Below are 20,479 nucleotides of genomic sequence, written 5' to 3' on the forward strand. Positions count from 1 at the left end.
TAGATTCTAAGGCACGAGAGAAGGCCTCTAGCTGTGAAGCAGTGAGGGAGGCACGAGAGAAGGCCTCTAGCTGTGAAGCAGTGAGGTAGGCACAAGAGAAGGCCTCTAGCTGTGAAGCAGGGAGGGAGGCACGAGAGAAGGCCTCTAGCTGTGAAGCAGTGAAAGAACCCAGAGTGAGTCTGAAGAGAATGAGAGTGCGTGAGAAGAAAGGAGAGTGCATGTGAGGGAGAGTGAGATGAAGACCTTGAAGTGAGAGGGCAGTAACTTTTTTATTATTTTGGAGTGAACCCCGGCCCTAGACAGGGATTCGCTGTCCTGTCAGTTTGTTTGGAATCCCATGTGGTCTCCCCGAGTCTTACTTCACTGACGACGCGAAGATCGTTACAATACTTTAAACCCACCCCAACTACTGAGTGGCAGCACATTCCTACATTTCTATTCAAGACTCTAGAGGGTTCATGCTTACAGCAGCCAGCTGGTTAATAGAAGTTTAAACTTCTTAAATATAATGAAGAAGTTGTTAGGTGCTAAGTGTAAAAATAAATATTCCCGAAAATGACATCACGTGGCTAATGTTCTGTCAGATGACAAAAAAGGCATTAGAAATAGGTTTGTGGTCATTTAATAAATAGGCACAGTGGGAGGAACCGATATGTCTACAGCTTCTAAACTGAAGTTTCTACACTGAGCTCCGCTTTCTGAAAGTGTCTCCAGACAGAATGCAGGCTTGTGAAGTCGCTGCACTGATATGTAAGTATTATGGCTGGTGCTTTATTAAACATGCTGCTGATTATCCATCTGGTTTGGGGACAGTTAGAGTGAAAGATTCTGGGTTTGAAGACTCGATCGTAATTCAAAATCTGTATTTTGAGGTGGTGTCTTGTGGAAATGTCATGGTAAAAGCAGAGTGTGCAAGCCAGGTAAATGAAATGGAGTATTGTAAAACATACTGTATGCATGGTGTAGCAGGGAAGCACATGGTAAAGCACAGGGAAGTGAGGAGCATTGTGTTTTCATGGTAGTGTCATGGTAAAAGTGTAGTAAAGTGTAGTAATACAAGCCAATGTGAGGTAAATGAAATGGAAGTGTGGTACTGCATGGTCCATGGTAAAAGTATAGCCTAACACGGTAAATGACAAGGAAGCATGCTAAAGAATAAAACGCATGTGTTTGCAAGGATTCTTAGATTGCTAAATTGATTGCGATCAATTATAGGAACCTGAAAACCAGCGGCTTGTATTTCATTCATTCAAAATATATATTTTGTGGACAATTTTTTATTGTTAACATTAGCATAATAGCAAAGAACAGACACAATTGGAAAAAACAAAAAAAGCACACTAAGAAAAGAAAAAAATCAAATAAATGAAGACAAAAATAAATATACAATTGCATACAGACATACAGAAATTAATACAATATATCATAAAGCAGTGTGTAGAGCAATTTGCCTAATGGGAAACCCCGTTGAGAATGTGCTCAGCTATGACATCAGCTGCCGTCGACCATGAATTTAGAGTAGCCAAACTGGCTAAATGTAGCCTCGCCGTGGATCTTTCTAATAAAATAATCTCATGAAAAAAATATAACCAAACGTTGAGAAGAGAAATATCAGGCTCTACCCATGCCCTCAAGATCATCTTCTTGGCTGCAGTCAATCCAGCAAGAAACAAGCATTTTGACATTCTGTGAATTTCAAGTTGCGAATCGTCACCCAGAAGGAGTACTCCTGGTCACAGCAGCACCTGATCATCAATCAGACCAGACAGTACTAACACTACAAATTTCCAGAGGGGCTGGACCTTGAGGCACACCCAAAACATATGAAGATAGGTGCCAACTGCACCCTGTGTACACTCATGACAGAGGGGGTCTCCCAATATTTTCATTTAGTATCTTCTGTGTGGGGTTGCATAAGCTCTGTGGGCAAATTTAAAATGTATTAATTGATGTGCCAAATTTCTTGAGGATATAAAAATACGATCCCATATTTGTTCCCAGTCTGGAGTAAAATCAGATTTTGCTAACTCTCTATTCCATATGCTGGTAATTAGTAGGGGGTCTGTTTTATAAAGAATAAAATATTTGTAAAGCACAGAGACCGAGCCTCTATTTGGGTGTAACGGAGAAAATAACTGTGCCAGAGGGTGATTGAGCAAATTCAAAATATATATTTAGTATTGTTTTATGTTCTGTATTTGACCTTGTTCTGCTTGATGAAAGAAGGTCTCTGTTCTCGTCACACCCTCTGAATGCTGTCTGTCAATGTCAGCGGTGATACAGTCAGCACAGCAGGGATAGCAGCTAGTCTCCGGTTTGAATGACAAGATGTAGAAATCAAACAACTGGATGCAGACTGATTACTCTGAATAAACTTCATGAACACACTGTGAACAAGTTACTGAACAAACAGCACCATCAGCACTAACACGTCTAGTCTAGATATTTCTAATTACTAAAACTTTAATTGTATTTATTTTTCCTAATAGATTTTAGCACCTTCACTCAACTCCTGATTAAAAATAACATTACCGGTACTTTCATTCTTTTACATGCTTTAGATTTTTTTAAGAGATAGATTCTTAAATAATTGCTATAAAAAGAGGTATGCAGAATCGTTATATCACATATCTGTTACAACGGGATCGGAGTGTACAATTATAACTGTTTAGGTCATTTTAATAACGGATACCACCAAACAGTGTCTTTACTGGGTTAATGCTGTGTACAGGTTAACAGTGTCTTTACTGGGCTAAAACTGTACACAGGCTATAACAGTCACTGACACCTCCAAACAGTGTCTTTACTGGGTTAATACTGTATAGAGGTGTGATGGGGTGCTAGCTCGCCCCTATAAATTTGTGTTTTGTTGTTATTTTTACTGTTTTCATTATGTTTTCGTGATTCTTGGTTTGTTTTGGATTGGCAGGGAGGGGGTTAAATTCCTCCCTGTAAAATGCATGTGAGAATGTGGCTGGAGCCTTAAGTGTTTAATTGTTAATTATTAGTTAATTGGGCTCCAGCCACAGACTATAAAAGACAGCTAAAACCCTTTGTTAGGGCGAAGAGTTTTTGCGGTGAGTTTGTTTGTTGGTGTGCTGTGCTGTTTAGTTTTGAAAAAGAAACTGTAGTGAAGGCGAATGCCCAGCCTACGTTTAAACCTTTTGTTTGGGCCCTTGTGCCTATTTATTTGATTATTTTTGTTTAATAAAGATCATTATTTTGCCCCTTCCACTGTCTCTGAGCCTCAAACCTCTGTCATCCTGCCACAAGAGGTTAGCAGTGTCTTTACTGGGTCAATACTGTATAGAGGTTAACAGTGTCTTTACTGGGTCAATACTGTATAGAGGTTAACAGTGTCTTTACTGGGTCAATACTGTATAGAGGTTAACAGTGTCTTTACTGGGTCAATACTGTATAGAGGTTAACAGTGTCTTTACTGGGTCAATACTGTATAGAGGTTAACAGTGTCTTTACTGGGTCAATACTGTATAGAGGTTAACAGTGTCTTTACTGGGTCAATACTGTATAGAGGTTAACAGTGTCTTTACTGGGTTAATACTGTACAGAGGTTAACAGTGTCTTTACTGGGTTAATACTGTAGATAGAGGTTAACAGTGTCTTTACTGGGTTAATACTGTAGATAGAGGTTAACAGTTACTGTGACACTATGTGTTACAATCTCTGGTGATTATTGTAATAATTAAACGTTTTCAAAAAATATTTGTAAGTGAAATATGCAGCAAGAAGTGGTAAAAAAAATCTACTTTTCCTTTCAGTATTTAATAGTTTTACTCTCCGCAGCCATTATGCTCATTAATCAAATCAGAATGTAAATATTCACTCTTTGGAGGAGCATGAACAATAAACACACGACTACCAGGTTTCTATTAAAGGTTTCAAAACAAACATAACATGTGGTCCAGTAAAATGCATCACACCAAAATATTCCACATGTACGGAAACATCGGCAAATCCACATGGATGAAACCAAGTGCAGTTGTTATCATTGTATTTTATTGTACATATTTAACAAAAAAAAAAAAAAAAAAGTCAGTGCATCAAAGTATCAGGGCCTCAAAGTATAAACAAGAATCACACAGATATATATAAAATTACAGATCATTACACACACACATAACAACTGCTATAAACAAGAATCACACAAATATATACAATTACAGATCATTACACACACATAACAACTGCTATAAACAAGAATCACACAAATATATACAATTACAGATCATTACACACACATAACAACTGCTATAAACAAGAATCACACAAATATATACAATTACAGATCATTACACATACATAACTGCTATAAACAAGAATCACACAAATATATACAATTACAGATCATTACACACACATAACAACTGCTATAAACAAGAATCACACAAATATATACAATTACAGATCATTACACATACATAACAACTGCTATAAACAAGAATCACACAAATATATACAATTACAGATCATTACACACACATAACAACTGCTATAAACAAGAATCACACAAATATATACAATTACAGATCATTACACACACTTAACAGCTGCTATAAATAGACTCCTGTTAGGCAGATTTATACAAAACGCATACAAAATTCAAAAATAGAAATGAATAGAAAGGACAAAAATACACACTGCATAAAAAATTAAGTTGTAATTCTTCATAGATACTTAATCATAAAATTAATCAATAATCCCTATAGAATCAGACAACTGTGATTATAGCACAAGCAAACATAACTTTGAGGTCTGTTTACTGTTAGATATATAAAGATGTAAACTGTGGTGAATTCGACACCACAAATAATACAAATGATTGTATTGTGATTTCTCTTTTGAAGTATTGATAACCATCGTTTGTATTTGAATTGTCCAATACAAATCTAGGTTTAATAGGGGTTGGCTACTGAAGCTGGTATAAATAAGGTCTGCATGCTTTTCACAGGAGATTGGGTCAGACTGGGTGACGTTGAAATTGCCTTTGCTAAAAATAAAGATACGTAAAAAAAAGTTAAGGTGTTAAGGTGCTTTGACGATGAGTTCAGGAGCTGCCTGTCATATACATATTTAATATAGGCTAGATTAGAGTGTCTTTATATTATTATATACACCAGCACCAAGTAGTGCACAGCAGTGTGTTACTAACAAAACAAGAGAAGGAAACCTGATCAAAAGTGTCCGATCACTAGATGGCGCTGGCTCTTACTTCTCCCTATGTTAGCACATGTTACATGTATGTATGGCAGGCACCTATAACTGATGAGCACGGTATAACAATGGTAAAAGCATTGTAAACAGCAACATGTCTGTGGTGCTTTTATAAGGGTCTAGTCCCTGACTGTCTCTCTTGTGTTTTTCAGTGCTGACTGTAGTGAGCTGCTCCAGACAGTATGAAGGTAACAGAACAGCTTACATGCATTCACAAAGTGAAGAGATTATCATCCTGATTCCTGATCATCTATAAAATAAACACATTCTTGAAATCAGCTTTCATTTTCTTCTCACCAATATAACAATGTAACTTAGTTAAATAAAAATGACTCCAGGAAAAAAACCATACTGTCCTCCACGTAGAGGCTATGTGTGGTATTGCTGGAAAGCTTTTGAATGAGAATATTATTTTGGCTAACTGCTAACCAGACAGAATATCTGGATGCCTTTTAAGAACAGTAATCCTCCCACTTATCATAAACATGTTTCCTGATTCATAAAAAAGAAAGAAACTTTGACTAATTGCTGCTTGATTGGAAATTTAAACACAGACCACTTTCTATTTTCAAGGCCATAATCGTACTGAGAGAGATTCCTCATGAATTCTTTTCAGTCAAAACTAGGGCTGTGTCCGAAAGTTTGTTCGCTGGCCAGGGATTCGAAGATTGTTTTAAACCTTCGAAGGTTCATCAGACGGGTTCACTCACTGTATGTTTTATCCCATCCCATCCATTTATATGGATTACTTGTAAAATAATAGGATTTTCAATCAAATATAAACAATGCACTATGATGACATCACCAATACATTACGCAAATGAGTACCATCGACGGTTCGAACCTTCCTTCTGTAATGTGTTCCGAACCTTCAAAGGTCAAATGTACCCTTTGCAGCCCTACTCAAAACATACAAGTAGAGCCTGCAATGGGTCACACTGCTGCTATTCCTACTGTATCACAAGTAGAGCCTGCAATGGGTCACACTGCTGCTATTTCTACTGTATCACAAGTAGAGCCTGCAATGGGTCACACTGCTGCTATTCCTACTGTATCACAAGTAGAGCCTGCAATGGGTCACACTGCTGCTATTCCTACTGTATCACAAGTAGAGCCTGCAATGGGTCACACTGCTGCTATTCCTACTGTATCACAAGTAGAGCCTGCAATGGGTCACACTGCTGCTATTCCTACTGTATCACAAGTAGAGCCTGCAATGGGTCACACTGCTGCTATTCCTACTGTATCACTGCAGAGATGCTGCTGGGGAGCTAGAATCTCTCTCCTACCTGATTGTAGGGGAATGTGTCCTAATCCTTTCCTGTTCTCTGTTTCAGAGGCTCATCCTCAGGCTTTCCTAACCCTGCAGCCTGCCTGGTCACAGATATTCCCAGGAGAGACAGTCACCCTGAGCTGTGAGATGGAGGGGGGCTCTGCTGACTGGAGGTTTAAACAGTACAGAGATGGACGTGAAGGTTGCAGTGATCAATACAGCAGGAGATATGGGGACAGCTGCACAATCAGTTACTCTCAGCATTACCACAGTGGAGTGTACTGGTGTGAGTCTGCATCAGGACAGGAGCGCAGTAATACTGTCACCTTAGCTGTGTCCAGTAAGTCATTTACATTCTAGATAATATTCAGAGACACTGTTGAATAACCCTGCACTCAGATTGGTTGAGAGGGTATTGTAAGCTACTGATCGGCTTGCTGATTTGAGTAAAGCTATCTCTGGATCTCCAGTCAGTATAAATTGTTGCTGTTTTCAAATAGCAGCTGGGCAAATGGGCATAAATAGGTTTCAAATGATTTAATAGCAGACTCCTCAATCCTGACCCGTCTCTCAGCCCTGCTGATCTGAACTCTGTCTGTCTTTTCAGATCAATGGGTGATCCTGCAGACTCCTTCCCAGCCTGTGTTTGAGGGAGACACTCTGACTCTGAGGTGTCGTGTCCGCACAGGTTATACAGCTACCAGGGTTGCATTTTATAAAGATAATAAAGATTTACAGTACAGGACTGGCACAGAGCTGAGTGTGGATCGTGTTTCAAAGAGTGATGAGGGGTTCTACAGGTGCAGAGCATGGTGGTGGGACACCGCCTCCTGGACTGAATCTTGGAGTGAATCTGCAGAGGTGCGGGTGTCAGTGAGAGGTAGGTTCATTCTAACAGAGAGAGTCCTCACCCCCTTCTCTGTCTGTAATGTCTACAGATACATTCACACTGGAGTCTATTCCAGCTGTGTTTATGTGACTCTGCAGAGGTGTGGGTGTCAGTGAGAGGTAGGTTCATTCTAACAGAGAGAGTCCTCACCCCCTTCTCTGTCTGTAATGTCTCACAGATACATTCACACTGGAGTCTATTCCAGCTGTGTTATTGTGACTCTGCAGAGGTGCGGGTGTCAGTGAGAGGTAGGTTCATTCTAACAGAGAGAGTCCTCACCCCCTTCTCTGTCTGTAATGTCTCACAGATACATTCACACTGGAGTCTATTCCAGCTGTGTTATTGTGACTCTGCAGAGGTGCGGGTGTCAGTGAGAGGTAGGTTCATTCTAACAGAGAGAGTCCTCACCCCCTTCTCTGTCTGTAATGTCTCACAGATACATTCACACTGGAGTCTATTCCAGCTGTGTTAATGTTCTCAACACAACTCAGGTGCTGAAGTAACAGGTCCTTGCAAAGTTTTCTGATATGAAAGCTCTTCCTGGTCTGAGTAACTCTCATACTCTGAGTAGTCTTGAAGCTGTAATAAAGCAGAAAGAGGCCGTACCAAAGCGTGCTTATTAAACTTTGCAAGTCCTAACTACTCAACTGGACGTCTAAGCGGTTTACCAGCAACAAAACACCTGTGCTATACAAGCATTAAACACAGTGCCTTCTCTTCAGGTTCACACACAGGTCTCTCTCCCCAGGCCTTAGCCTTCACACAGACAAGAGACCCACCTTTTGACTTGCTTATGCGACACAAGCTGCTAGGTCTCAAGAGCCTTCACAGCCCTGACTCAAATGGCTAGTGTCACCCAATATAATATAATATTGGCTAGTGTCACCCGATCTAAGTAATGTAGTCTGCCGTTCTACACCACCCAGTGTTTTGCAGGGCACTAGGACCCTAGATACAAGAAAGGAAATATTAAGATGGCACTTTACCCCCTCCCACCACAGGTTCAAATTGTCACTAGTTTGGAGCGTGTCTAAACCTGATACCAAGCAGGAGTGCGAGAGACAGCTTTCAGAGGTCAACATAACAATCAGTTTATTGCACAAAACAGATATTATCACACACAAGTTTAAGAGACTCCATCACTTGGCTGGGAGTAACAAAAAAGATAAGAGGTGCTCCCTCAGTTAACTGGAAGCCAAAGAGGGGCTCCCTCAGTTAACTGGAAGCCAAAGTAGCAAATAAAAATAACACAAAATTTACTATAACAATAACCAAACTAGTGTCCAGCAAACTCCAGTGTCCATTCAAAGAAAACTCAGGGAAAAAGGGTGCAATCCAATGTGCAGAAAGAATACATCCAGCGTCCTCCTGTAGCAGACAGTGAGGCGCTGGATCAAACCAGGAAAACATCTCCCAGCTAAAAATAACCACTACAAACAAACAGAAATAAAGAAACAAACACAAATCAATTCCAACCAAAAAAAATATATACAAACTAGCTACAGTCGCTCCCACGCGCCACAGTTGCCCCAATTCCTACATTCCATAATTGATACTACTACGTTTGTACCTTACAAGAAAGTTGTTCCATAAATACTTTTATGATTTTAAAAGGGAAAGAATATAAAAACCCGATAGGTGACCACAGCAACAGTAACAAAAGACTAAAAATCCTAAAACAAACAGGCATCAATAACAAGGCGTAACTAAAACAATTGTTTTAAAATAACACAGTGCGAAACTAATACGCGACTTCTCTGTAAATCAGCAGCAGCCGCAGGGGGTGTGCTTCGCGGTGCAAACACTGGTCACTGTACAGTGCCGACCCGCTCTCCTTCCATCCCTGGTCTGGTCCCGGCTGGTCGCTGTCACAGTCCTGACCACGCTGTTCTTCCTTTTCAACCCTCTTGTTCGCCGTTTCGCCAACGCTTCCCTTTCCTACCAGCGCCTCTCTTCCGCTCTATTCCTCGATTTGCACTGCCCCGTTCTGTCTTCTCCCTGTCTCGCGTTCCCGTCTGCTCGTATTTTTCTTCCTGTCTGCATTGCGTTTCTTAGTGTCTGGTCTGCCTCTGCCAAAAGTTCCTATCTCTTAAATAGTGAAAAACAATCACGAACACTCCCAAGTGCACGTAATGGCATTAACTAAAGCTCCATGCACAGTTGTCATGAGTTATGATTGAACCCCTTGAACCCGCCTTCCCCAGTGTGCAGGGCCTCTGCCTGTCACAGTTGTTATGAGTTATGATTGAACCCCTTGAACCCGCCTTCCCCAGTGTGCAGGGCCTCTGCCTGTCACAGTTGTCATGAGTTATGATTGAACCCCTTGAACCCTCCTTTCCCAGTGTGCAGGGCCTCTGCCTGTCACAGTTGTCATGAGTTATGATTGAACCCCTTGAACCCGCCTTCCCCAGTGTGCAGGGCCTCTGCCTGTCACAGCAGTCATGAGTTATGATTGAACCCCTTGAACCCACCTTCCCCAGTGTGCAGGGCCTCTGCCTGTCACAGCAGTCATGAGTTATGATTGAACCCCTTGAACCCACCTTCCCCAGTGTGCAGGGCCTCTGCCTATCACAGTTGTCATGAGTTATGATTGAACCCCTTGAACCCGCCTTCCCCAGTGTGCAGGGCCTCTGCTTGTCACAGTTGTCATGAGTTATGATTGAACCCCTTGAACCCGCCTTCCCCAGTGTGCAGGGCCTCTGCCTGTCACAGCTGTCATGAGTTATGATTGAACCCCTTGAACCCGCCTTCCCCAGTGTGCAGGGCCTCTGCCTGTCACAGTTGTCATGAGTTATGATTGAACCCCTTGAAGCCACCGTCCCCAGTGTGCAGGGCCTCTGCCTGTCACAGTTGTCATGAGTTATGATTGAACCCCTTGAACCCACCGTCCCCAGTGTGCAGGGCCTCTGCCTGTCACAGTTGTCATGAGTTATGATTGAACCCCTTGAACCTGCCTTCCCCAGTGTGCAGGGCCTCTGCCTGTCACAGTTGTCATGAGTTATGATTGAACCCCTTGAACCCTCCTTTCCCAGTGTGCAGGGCCTCTGCCTGTCACAGTTGTCATGAGTTATGCTCAAGCCCTATTTTCTCCAAATGTATTTCTATTTGATTGAGGTAGTAATAGAATGTGATTTGCCATTGCAAACTGTATCTTTAATCATGTGTAACCCCTCCCTAGACAGGGCTGTACAGATTGGATATAAGAAATTGGTCCTATACATTATTACACTGCTGATTATACCACAGAAGAGATTCTGCCCAAATGAAATAGTTTTAAATAGAATACATACCTGTTCACTTTACTGTGACACACACACAGTATGAAACAGAATACCCAAGAAAGACACAGATACTAAACATGTAAGTCATGTGAGTTATATTATTATATTAAAAATCAAAGCAGCAGCAAAGTATCATTCAGAGTGATAATATAGTGGATTTACTTTCCTCTATGCAAAGAGACTCAGGATTCAGGTTGATTATCCAGATATTTTAATCAATGTATACAAGGGAAAAGTCTACAAGAGACTGTTTATTTATTTTTATTTTTTTTTTAAATTTAGTCGTCGCCAATTATTTTTACCCCGGTTTTCACCCTAATTTAGTATGCCCAATTATTATCTGTATCCCCGGCTCACCGCTCGCAACCCCCCCGCCGACTCAGGAAACGGAGGCTGAAACACGCGTCCTCCGAAACGTGCTCCTTCCAAGCCGTCATTTTTCGCACTGCAGATCCACAGCAATGCTACCAGACCTATAGTGCCGGAGGACAACACAGATCTGGCGGCTCCACTGCAGAGCCACAGGCGCCCTATCGGCCACAGGGGTCGCTGATGCGCGGTGAGCCATGGATTCCCCTGCCGACCTAAGCCCTCCCTACCCGGGCAGCGCTCAGCCAATTGTGCGCCGCCCCCTAGGAACTCTCGGTCACAGTCAGCTGTGACATAGCCTGGATTCGAACCAGCGATCTCCAGGCTATAGGGCACATCCTGCGAGGAGCGCCTTTACTGGATGCGCCACTCGGGAGCCCCTTACAAGAGACTGTTAACGTACACAAGGGTTACAGTAGATTTTATACAGTGTTTTACAGGGTAGGGTGTGTCTCTGGGTAGGATGTCACAGAAGTTTGTGATAAGGCCTTTTGTTCATTACATGTCGTTCCAGCTGTGCTGTAGCCTACCAGAACCAATTGTCCTGGGCAGTTCTTTCCTGGGGCCAAGGTGTAAATCCTTTGATCTGATGGGTGTCGACTGTGTTGTAACTTTGTTATAACAGCACAAGATAGAATCAGACCAGAGACAGTCTCAGAGTTATCAAGGGTGGTGTCCTGGGGATGGGGGAACACTGTTGTTCACAAGCCCGAAGGGCCAGCTGCAGCTGATGCAATCACTGCTTGCTGCAGTTTCAAAGGCACCTCACATCCAATTAAATGTATATAGGATTTCCATTACACGAGAGTAGATGTTAAAACTTCATGCTGATTTGAACTCGGCTCTCGCCAAGATAAGCACCAACTAAGACGTAGCTTTACAGTAAACTAATGTGATCCATATGTGTCTCCATCCATTTACATTTCCTTCCATATGATGATGTAGATATCCTTCTGTCTGGTGTTAATGGCTGAAGTGTAATGCTGGCTCCAGGGATCAGCTTATTTTGCCTCCCTGGCGCATCAGCACACACAACGGCTGCGATGCTGGCTCCGGGGATCAACCAAAGTGCGGCCTCCCCAGCGCATCAGCATGACAACCGTCTGGATTGAGCTAAGTAGGGTACATCTCTGGGGTTTTCAAGTGGGCACCTTCCATCCTCAGTGTTTCGTCGACTAGCCCACGACACCTCAAGAGGGCTCGACGGTGATTCTGGCGTCCCAGCATCACCCCCCTCCGTCCCCCACTCAACTCAGCCCAGCTTACTTACCTGTCCCCAGCCAGAATCTTTCCGTCTCAACCACAGCCAGTTGCTGCTCCTCTCTGCTGCTTCAGATAAGTTCTTCACTGTGCGACGCAACTCTTGGCCACTGAATCCGACGTCTCTGAGAAACCGGGTTGTAGAGTGTGCCACAAATCCTCGACAACCCACTTCCACTGGGTAAACCCGAACTCTCCATCCTCGCTGTTCCGCTTCAGTGGCTAGTTGAGCATACCGCAGTTTCTTCCTCTCATACGCCTCATCTACAGCATCCTCCCATGGCACTGTTAACTCTACCAGGTGAACAAGGCGTGCTGATCCAGACCACAAGACAATATCTGGTCGAAGGTTAGTAGTGGCAATCTCAGGTGGAAAAATAAGCCGTTGACCAACATCTGCCAGCATTTTCCAGTCTCTAGCAGCTTCCAGTTGTCCTGGGCGAGGATTGGTTTTAACACCTTTTCTTGGTGGTTGCTCTCCTGGGCGGAGGAATGTTGTCTTTTGTGTGTAATGTTTTGATGGAACAGGTGACAACTTATTGGTCATGTTACGCTTGTCTTCCAATGCTAAGGCCAAACATCGCAGCACCTGGTCATGGCGCCAAGTAAACCGTCCTTGGCTAAGAGCCACCTTACATCCTGTCAAAATGTGCCTTAATGTTGCAGGTGATGAACACAAAGGACATGAGGGATCCTCTCCTACCCAGAGGTTTAGGTTCTGTGGTGATGGGAGAACATCATATGTTGACCTGATGAGGAAACTGATCCTGCTCTGTTCCATTGACCATAGGTCTTGCCAGCCAATCTTGCGTTGTTCCACACTCTCCCATCTCATCCATTCTCCCTGCTTGGCCTGGGAAATGGCCTTTATACACCTCATCCTCTCCTCCTGCTTTTGCACCTCGTTGACTACCAGCTTCCTCCTTTGAGCTGGGGCTGCCTTGTGCCATGTAGGAGGAGTTGAACTGAAACCAAGACCCCCTCTTCCATGCTGAACTTGCCCCATGATATCACCAATTCGAAGGGCAGCCTTTGCATCTTCCACAGCTTTCTTTGCCGCCCACTTTCTTCCAGTTTTCAACACAGGTGCTGCCTCCCTTACGCATTTATCGCGTGACTCTACTAATGTCATTTCCAGTCTGACCTTGGCGCACTTAAACTCCTCGGTTATACAAGAAATACAAGATACACACATAACACATGAGATATAAAGTTCGTTAGAATTCAATAATTTTCCTCTTCAATAATGAGTCATAATTATAAACGCCACACAGGAGCAGCAACACAGCGACTCAGAACCATTGACATGTCACTAAAAACACAGTGATATGCTGCTGGAGTGCCTTTAATACAATCACATATTAGATCCACCTGCTTTATTAGGAGGGTGTGTCAGAGGCATGCGGTCAAGGGAATTGCAAGCTGTGCGCTCCTGCACACTTTTATTATTTACAAACAAACCAAATCAAAACACTGGAACAAATAAACAAACAAAACCCTACAAACACTTCAAAACAAACAAGCAAAACCCTACAAACACTTCAAAATAAACAAGCAAAACCCTACAAACACTTCAAAACAAACAAGCAAAACCCTACAAACACTTCAAAACAAACAAGCAAAACCCTACAAACACTTCAAAATAAACAAGCAAAACCCTACAAACACTTCAAAATAAACAAGCAAAACCCTACAAACACTTCAAAACAAACAAGCAAAACCCTACAAACACTTCAAAACAAACAAGCAAAACCCTACAAACACTTCAAAATAAACAAGCAAAACCCTACAAACACTTCAAAATAAACAAGCAAAACCCTACAAACACTTCAAAATAAACAAGCAAAACCCTACAAACACTTCAAAACAAACAAGCAAAACCCTACAAACACTTCAAAACAAACAAGCAAAACCCTACAAACACTTCAAAATAAACAAGCAAAACCCTACAAACACTTCAAAATAAACAAGCAAAACCCTACAAACACTTCAAAATAAACAAGCAAAACCCTACAAACACTTCAAAATAAACAAACAAAACCCTACAAACACTTCAAAACAAACAAAACCCTACAAACACTTCAAAACAAACAAAACCCTACAAACACTTCAAAACAAACAAACAAATCCCTACAAACACTTCAAAATAATCAAGCAAAACCCTACAAACACTTCAAAACAAGCAAAACCCTACAAACACTTCAAAATAAACAAGCAAAACCCTACAAACACTTCAAAATAAACAAGCAAAACTCTACAAACACTTCAAAACAAACAAACCAGCCCCCCAAAGCTTTCCTGTGTAATGCTTTATGCTTCTTACTGGCACTCTGCACACTGCCAAACATCCCATCACAATAAAAGAGGGACCTGTGATAATGTCAGTAAAGGTAATAAGAAGATGGGGTTAAAAACGCTGGTTAGTATTCATTTGTTGTCTGCTTCAGTCAGAAATGACAGAAATGCACATTGAAATCTGGATGGACCGTGGTCTGTCATATTATATGTTTAAGAAATGAATCCCTCTCACAGAGTACTGAGTGTTGGAATAGTGTAATAATAATAGATAGATTCTATTGATTTCCTTGTGGAACAATATAGGATACAAACAGGAGAGGGAGAGGGAGAGGAGTGCTGAGTGCTGTCTGATCTTCTCTCATCTTCTGTCTCTACAGAACGACCCCAGGCTGTCCTGACCCAGGAGCCTGCATGGACACACATATACGAATCAGAGAGAGTCACACTGAGATGTCAGGTTCAGGGGGGTTACACTGACTGGAGATTCACATGGTACAAAGATGGGAGGAATGCTCCAGTAACCCAGGATTACTACAGCAGTATAGATGGTGACAGATACACAATTAGCTCTGCTACTAGAGACCACAGTGGAGAATATACCTGTAAAGTTGAAAGGAGAGGTAACCCATCGTACTCTAAAACAAGCGATGCTCTTACACTGAGAGTATCAGGTAAGTCATTTCAAACACTCTGAATTCTAACATTCTGATCCTCTCCTCTATTGTAGACTCCAGACGGGGCTCTCTGTCTCCCGACTGCCTTCCTACCTGAGTGCTGTCTGCCCTGCCTCCTCTCTTTCTCCATGCATCTGTACCACAAACACACTGAGAGAGTTCCTCTATTTACACTGCTCCTCCGCCCTTCTTTCCTTCTCATCGGTGTCCGTGCTGTCTGCCCCTCCATTCCATTTCTGTCACCTTCACACACTGAGAGGATTCCTCAATCTACACTGAACTGTTCCTGCCTTCTCATCAGTGACACTGAGTACCCCCTCTCTGTCTGCCTCTATCCTTTCACAAGCACACACTGGGAAGGTGTTCATGTCCCTCTGGGATACACATGCACATGTAAAGTAGCTACATCATAACAAGTGGTTTTAAAAGCACAAGTACAGTTATTTGGCTGATTATTTACTGCGCTTTAATTAATTTCATTTTAAAAAGCAAATTCCTGTTTATCATTAAATGCCTCTTTCTCTCTCTGTTTCCTTAGAGCTGTTCAGCACAGCCACTCTGACAGTGCTACCTGGTGCCTCAGTGTGGGAGGGAGAGGCTGTGACTCTGCAGTGTGGGGCTCACATAAATAAACAGGGCACACAGCTGCAGTACCGCTATAGCAAAGACAATGGGACTGTGAGAGGAGCGGGATCACAGGATCAGCACTCAATCCCAGCGGCAGGGCTGAGAGACACAGGGAGATACCAGTGTGAGGTGGAGGCAGCAGGGACGGGGCTGAAGGAAAGGAGTGGTTCTGTGTCACTGACTGTGAGAGGTGAGTTCAGTCTTCTCTTTAAGAGATCTTAATGGACTTCAGTGTTCCCCGCTGTAAATAAGTACAAGAAAAATGTATTTTCTTACTCCTGTTTGCAATAGGATGGCCATCTGGCTCCAGATTTACCGGACGCTTTGAGACAGAACTAAGTGGCTGCAAAATATAAATACATAATAATAATAGAAATACATCAGCATTGTATTCATTCTTATTCTAATTACACACTTGTTTGATGCACATGATAATTAAGCACCATTATTCACTTTAGTAAAGGTGGAATGGTTCATTTACACATTAATCGCTTTCAGTTGAGGGACACGTTTGAAATCCCGTTCTGTCTCAAAGTGTCCCGTAAATCTGGAGCCAGGTGGACACCCGAGTTTGCAACCGCTAGCAATTATAAGACAGGCCTCCATTATGATCACTCGCTATCCTAATCTCAGTTTCAGTCTCATTTGTTTCTGATTCTCTTCTGTACCTGTTTGTCAGCTGCTGTAAATATTCCTGACTGTTTTGCACTTGTAGTGATTGTGGGCGTGGCTGGCAGTGTGGAAATGACAAAAGAACAATACGATTCGAAAATAAATCAAAACAAAGTGTTATTAAACAATTACAGGAAAAGTGATCAAACAAAACAAAATCCTGCCTCGCTTCTCTGTTAGTATGGGACAGCTTCACACACAATTTCTTAAAACAATCCCTTTTTTTTAAGTATACACTTGATTGATTGATTGATTGATTGATTGATTGATTGATCAATTTTCCAGCATATGTAGCAACTCCTAACTCCTTTGTTGACCTTGTTCCCTTGAGGTTTAACTATTCAGCTAATTAACAACTATCAACGATTAAATAAAACAAATGTTCTCAGTGGTTTGTTAATTGTATCTTATTATATAATTAACACAGGTAAGTATCTTTCTAATGTGGCGATGACCTCTAGTGGTTCACTACCGTAATTGCACCCCATTACAGTCCCAGATATCAACACCGACATAAATCATGGGAAAACGATCCTTCTAATACAGACTGATATACTACCCATGTACCACTCTCCCACACTATGTGATGTTATATAGAACACTGTGACAAAGCATATCTATTTACAGTGAATGTTGTCCATTTTAAAAATAATAATCTCGTTGCTCATTTTTCAATACCAAGAAAAAAAAAAATGTATTAATGATTTGAGAGTGTGGTTTAAACTCATGACTAACACTGTTGTAAGTGAGGACTCAACTCATTATGCTTCATAGTGGTGTTTGAATGACTTGCAGATTATCAATGCAGATATATCTAAGGGTTTAGAACAAAGGGAGGGGAGGGGGCAGGATGCTGTGGGATGTTTCAATGGTGTGTTTATAGCTTGCTCCTGTCTTGATAGAAACATTTGGTGTTACCTTTATAAGCAAAACAATAAGGAGCCTCTATACTCCAGCGCTGCCTCTGTCTCTCTAAGGAGCCTCTATACTCCAGCGCTGCCTGTCTCTCTAAGGAGCCTCTATACTCCAGCGCCGCCTCTGTCTCTCTAAGGAGCCTCTATACTCCAGCGCCGCCTCTGTCTCTCTAAGGAGCCTCTATACTCCAGCGCCGCCTCTGTCTCTCTAATGAGCCTCTATACTCCAGCGCTGCCTCTGTCTCTCTAAGGAGCCTCTATACTCCAGCACTGCCTCTGTCTCTCTAAGGAGCCTCTATACTCCAGCACTGCCTCTGTCTCTCTAAGGAGCCTCTATACTCCAGCGCTGCCTCTGTCTCTCTAAGGAGCCTCTATACTCCAGCACTGCCTCTGTCTCTCTAAGGAGCCTCTATACTCCAGCACTGCCTCTGTCTCTCTAAGGCGCCTCTATACTCCAGCACTGCCTCTGTCTCTCTAAGGAGCCTCTATACTCCAGCACCGTCTCTGTCTCTCTAAGGAGCAAGGGGCTCTGGTGAATCCCACTCTATGCAAGACACTGGTTCTGATTGATTTTAATATCTTGGTCAGACAGCTTCACAATCACTATCCTGTATTCATGTCATCTTTTCGTAGCTCTGTTCTCCAGGGTGACTCTGACAGCATCTCCAGGAGCCACAGTGAAGGAGGGAGAGGCTCTTAACCTGACCTGTGAGGCAGCAGTGAACAAAACCCCCCGCCCTGAACTCCACTACACCATTGTGAGAGACGGGGAGCCTGTGACTAACAGCACTGACTCTGCACTGTACAGCATAGCCAGCACTGAGAAGAGTCACACTGGGAGCTACACGTGTGCTGTGGAGTCACAGGGAGTGAGGAAGAGCAGCCAGGAGCTACACATTGAACTACAAAGTAAGAACACAATCTATGTACAGGGATAGCACTGACAGAGAGCATAGAACTGCACTGCCATTAATTACCAGCAGTGTGTAATTGAGTTACACCATTGTGTTGTCACAATATATAAAATAATGAACTGTGAGTGTTTCTGATCTGTTAGTCTATTCAGTGTTGCAGTGTGTGTGTGCAGGGGCTGCCTGGTTAATATTAAACTTACAAGAAATTAAAGCATTGATTTGATCAACCTGCTGCCTGTCTTGATAAGATACAGTTGGATTTTAGGAGCTGTGGAATCGCCCTATATTGCATCAGCCATGGCATTCTTTGGTTCTGTAACATTCTATTAAACCCAGTTGTGTCTTGCTGTGAATGGGTGAGGTTTATCAAACCAACCTCAGTCCTCAGAGTGGCAGAGTGGCTGCTTCTTCATTGCAGCTCTTGAAGCAGCATGATCAGGAGTAACTCATGTACATAACAGTTCCAGTCCCATTGTGCTGAATCAGCCCTGTCAGTCAAGGTGTATGGAGCTCACTAGCACACACTGATCCTGTACCTTCCTCCCCCAGCGTCCTGGCACAGCGCTGCTGCTGCTGCTGGCTTCAGTGTCAGCTTCTTTGTGATTCTTCTCATTGTGTTCACTCTGCTTCTCCTCTATCACAAGATCAGAGGTGAGACTCCAGTGTTTTATTACATGTTTCACTTGTCCTGTCACAGCACATATTCTGGCTTCTTCCTTCTCCCTCTAGTGAAAAATAACTACCATCATATTTTGAGAAGCCTGTTTTTAAAGACAATGCATTTTAAAAATAAACATTTTATAATTGAATATGCACAGCTAACTATCCCATGATATTTAGCATGTTTGTACACTTGCAGTACATAAACAAGCTGAAACAGTGTTATTCATTTGCAGGTTTCCCGTGTATCACCGGTGGTAAGAGGAGGCAAGTCAGCACAAGTATGTGTACAGACAGGGTCCTCGTCCACTACAGCACTGACAAGCATTTCTCATGACTCGAGGGTTCAACCCCAGCTTCTCTTCCACCTTCACAAACACTTCTTTATTCTGGTAATGGGGTCCATGACTAGCAGTAGTGTCTTTCGACCCCTCAGCACAACACAGACTGGACAGGAAATGACACGTCTGGGTAGAACACAAACACAAGAGAATCAATTGCAGAAGCATCCATTCTAACAAACAGTGAAGGTTCAAACTAAATGGGTGGTATTGGTAGCCATGGAGACAGTTGTAGCACCTGCCCCCCGAGACCCAGCGGGGCAAGCGCCACGGAATACACAAGTGCAGCCTGACTACGCCACCGAGGGAATTCCACCCTCACAATTAAAACAAACGGTCGTTTAAAACACATCTCTTAAGTAGGTTCTTTTATAGGGTGTGGAATTGGGATATAAATCAGAAGGAGCACACAAACTACAACGATTAAAAATTATTCCAGGTTTTATTTGGAGAGGACACTGACTCGGACCATAGATATGCACATTAACAAACAATTACTACCATCAACAGTATATAACCGTGCAGAACTGACTGAAGTGTTAAAAAAAAAAAAACACATATAGCAGCAACAAAATGAACTGTGCAGAAAAAAATGCTAATAAATACTAATAAATAAATCAAATACACCAGACACATCTGGAAATGGAAAATTTTAAATTGGTAAAGAATGTTAATATAAATGTGTTTCCGGAATGGATGATGGAAAAACCAAACTGTTGTATAGAATTGAGTGAGCAAGTGAAGAAAGGAGGGGAAAAAATGGAACTGAAGAGAAAGAGTCAAGCTTTTGTAGAGAAGAAGAGTATGGAGGCACTATGTATATATACAGATGGATCCAAGGATCCAAAAACAGGAAGAGTGGCGATGGCATATTATATCCCAGAATTAGATATCTGTAAAATAGCGAGGATATCAGACCATTTATCTGTATTTGTTGCAGATGGTAGCTATACTATTTGCAATAGTTAAAATAGCTGAAATAAAGCCTAAAAAAGCAGTCATATTTTCAGATTCATTGAGTGTTCTTATTGCATTAAAAGGGGAGTTTAATGATATAAGGAATGCACAATAATGG

General features: G+C 42.3%; 1 protein-coding gene across 1 annotated transcript; it reads left to right on the top strand.

Annotated features, from left to right (window-relative positions):
• Nucleotides 1-719: 719 nt before the first annotated feature.
• LOC117971458 (Fc receptor-like protein 5) lies at nucleotides 720-19,524 on the top strand. Its single transcript, XM_059011846.1, has 9 exons — nucleotides 720-750; nucleotides 5,385-5,420; nucleotides 6,570-6,845; nucleotides 7,113-7,385; nucleotides 14,980-15,273; nucleotides 15,815-16,093; nucleotides 18,123-18,398; nucleotides 18,953-19,054; nucleotides 19,300-19,524. Exons 1-9 carry the CDS (start codon nucleotides 720-722, stop codon nucleotides 19,398-19,400), a joined length of 1,668 nt encoding a protein of 555 aa, XP_058867829.1. The 3' UTR covers nucleotides 19,401-19,524.
• Nucleotides 19,525-20,479: the final 955 nt, after the last annotated feature.

The sequence above is a fragment of the Acipenser ruthenus genome, chromosome 43 (assembly GCF_902713425.1).
Source record: "Acipenser ruthenus chromosome 43, fAciRut3.2 maternal haplotype, whole genome shotgun sequence".
Lineage (NCBI taxonomy): Eukaryota > Metazoa > Chordata > Actinopteri > Acipenseriformes > Acipenseridae > Acipenser > Acipenser ruthenus.